We start from the raw sequence: 1,987 nt of genomic DNA, 5'->3' as shown, positions 1-1,987 counted from the left end.
ATTTATTTTTAAAGAATTCGAACAAATTTTCAACGTTTTAACGACGAAGCACTTCCAATTAAAAATAGCCAATGCCTCTCGGTTTCGTCCGCCGTAGAAATTATTTTAAATAGAAAACCTGCCTGCCGCACCGTCGGCCTCCGACACCCTGGGGCGAGTGGCGCGGGTAGTGGCGCTGGGCGCCGAGGTATGCGCGTCCTTCAAGGCCGCGCCCGCCAAGGACGTTGGTCCGCGGAGAGAGCAAGGCGAAAGACGGCGATAAACCAGCAGGCAGGAGAAGGAGAGAGGGACTGGGCCCACTGGACCCCGCCTAACCCGTTGCGCCCTGCGCCGTGCTTTCTTGTTGCAGAGCGGCTCCCTGCTTTTCGCCCAGCTCGAGATCTGGAAGGCGTCCTGCGCCGAGGACATGGAGCCCGGCAGGCTGGGCGGCGGCGGCGGCGACAGGTCGTCGCCCGCGCCCCTGCTGCACCAGCTCGAGGTCCCCGTCAGCACCGCCTCCCCGCCGACGCCGCTCGCCGCGCCCGTGCTCGACCAGGCCGTGTGCAGCCCGCACAGCACGCACAACTCCAGCGCCTCGTCGGCAGACACCTCGGACGGTAAGTGAACTTTTATCAGGTGGTCTCACTCTTATTTTTACGAGTTCTGGGTTGTGTAGCTGGCTGTTTACAGGCTGCCCCAGAGTCTTCTGTTCCCCGTCGATAACCGTGCCATCTCTCTTTCGCAGATGAGGACGAGGACATGGACGCTGCCGCGGGAGGCGCGGGCGGCGCCGTCACGCCCTGCTCGTCATCCTCGTCGTCGTCGTCCTCGTCGCGCGGCTCGCACATCCACCTGTGGCAGTTCCTCAAGGAGCTGCTGTCCTCGCCGCAGCTGCACGGCTCGTGCGTGCGCTGGCTGGACCGGCCGGGCGGCGTGTTCAAGATCGAGGACTCGGTGCGGGTGGCCCGGCTGTGGGGCGCGCGCAAGAACAGGCCCGCCATGAACTACGACAAGCTGTCGCGCTCCATCCGCCAGTACTACAAGAAGGGCATCATGAAGAAGACGGAGCGCTCACAGCGGCTCGTCTACCAGTTCTGCCACCCGTACAGCCTGTGAGCAGGGCGCCGCTGTGCCCAGCTGAGCCAGCCCACTCCGCCGCGTTGCAGGCCAACGCGCGCTATGCGAGTGGGGCGCACCGGAGTCAGCCGCGCCGCCGCGCCGCCCCCGCGCGGGGTGGCGCTCGGCGCCGGCTGGGTCGTGGTCGGCCGACGCCCGGGTAGCGACGTGCGCTACCCCGAGGCGTGAGCCCCTACCACACTGTAAATAGAGCCGGCTCTGTACATAACGTTCGTGTTCAAGTTGTAGATATTTTGTTTTGTTGTTTTTTTCGAGTCAGCGGTCTGCAGAGGAAGGTAATTTCCCAGACAGTCGCGGCTTGCAAGGGGTCTTCTTTATCGAGGTGGCGGTGTAACATGATTTGTTTTGTGTGTGTGTTTTTTTTGTACTTACTGGTGCTGCCCTTGCAGCGCGCACCCGACGTCGCGCGGACGGTGGGGTCGCCAACGGCGTCCTATCGGTGCTCGGGTGGGGTACTTATTCTGCCCTGAGCTCGAGTTTTTTGGACGCCCGGCGCCCGGCGGCTCGGGTCGCGAGAAGGGTGGTGCTGGTGATTTGTTTATCCCATATATCTATGATATATTTCTGAGAGTACGTTCTATGAACAAACCCATGACCCTTTCCGGGCACGGCGCTACGCCGACGTGTCCAACCCTTACGAATGCGCATTCCCTTTTGCTTTCTACTCTTGTATGTATAAGTATGTATGTTTGTACGCGTGTGTGTGAGACAGCGCGCGCGAGCGAGACTTGTGATGTAGTTATGAGTACGTTCGCAGCAGTGTGTCTATGTTAAATATAGCGCACGTTGTTTATTATATTATTTGTTTTTCGTTAGTGTGATTGTGATCTCTATTTTGACCCTTAGTGTAGCTAATATTATAATTTTAAGA

The 1,987-nt window shown here is 59.2% G+C and overlaps 1 protein-coding gene across 2 annotated transcripts in view; it reads left to right on the top strand.

Annotated features, from left to right (window-relative positions):
• LOC113206651 (DNA-binding protein D-ETS-4-like) overlaps positions 1-1,982 on the top strand; it is a 22,676-nt gene extending 20,694 nt beyond the window's left edge. For both annotated transcript variants that reach the window (XM_026422820.2, XM_026422821.2), the window contains exons 4-5: positions 350-596; positions 725-1,982. In XM_026422820.2, coding sequence (XP_026278605.1) covers positions 350-596; positions 725-1,095 — 618 coding nt within the window. In that variant the 3' untranslated portion in view covers positions 1,096-1,982. The remainder of the gene's footprint in view (positions 1-349; positions 597-724) is intronic.
• The last annotated feature ends 5 nt before the right edge of the window (positions 1,983-1,987 follow it).

This window comes from Frankliniella occidentalis, unplaced genomic scaffold (assembly GCF_000697945.3).
Source record: "Frankliniella occidentalis isolate FOCC.00 unplaced genomic scaffold, Focc_3.1 Scaffold7, whole genome shotgun sequence".
In the NCBI taxonomy this organism is placed as follows: domain Eukaryota; kingdom Metazoa; phylum Arthropoda; class Insecta; order Thysanoptera; family Thripidae; genus Frankliniella; species Frankliniella occidentalis.
This window is presented reverse-complemented; position numbering and strand designations above follow the sequence as displayed.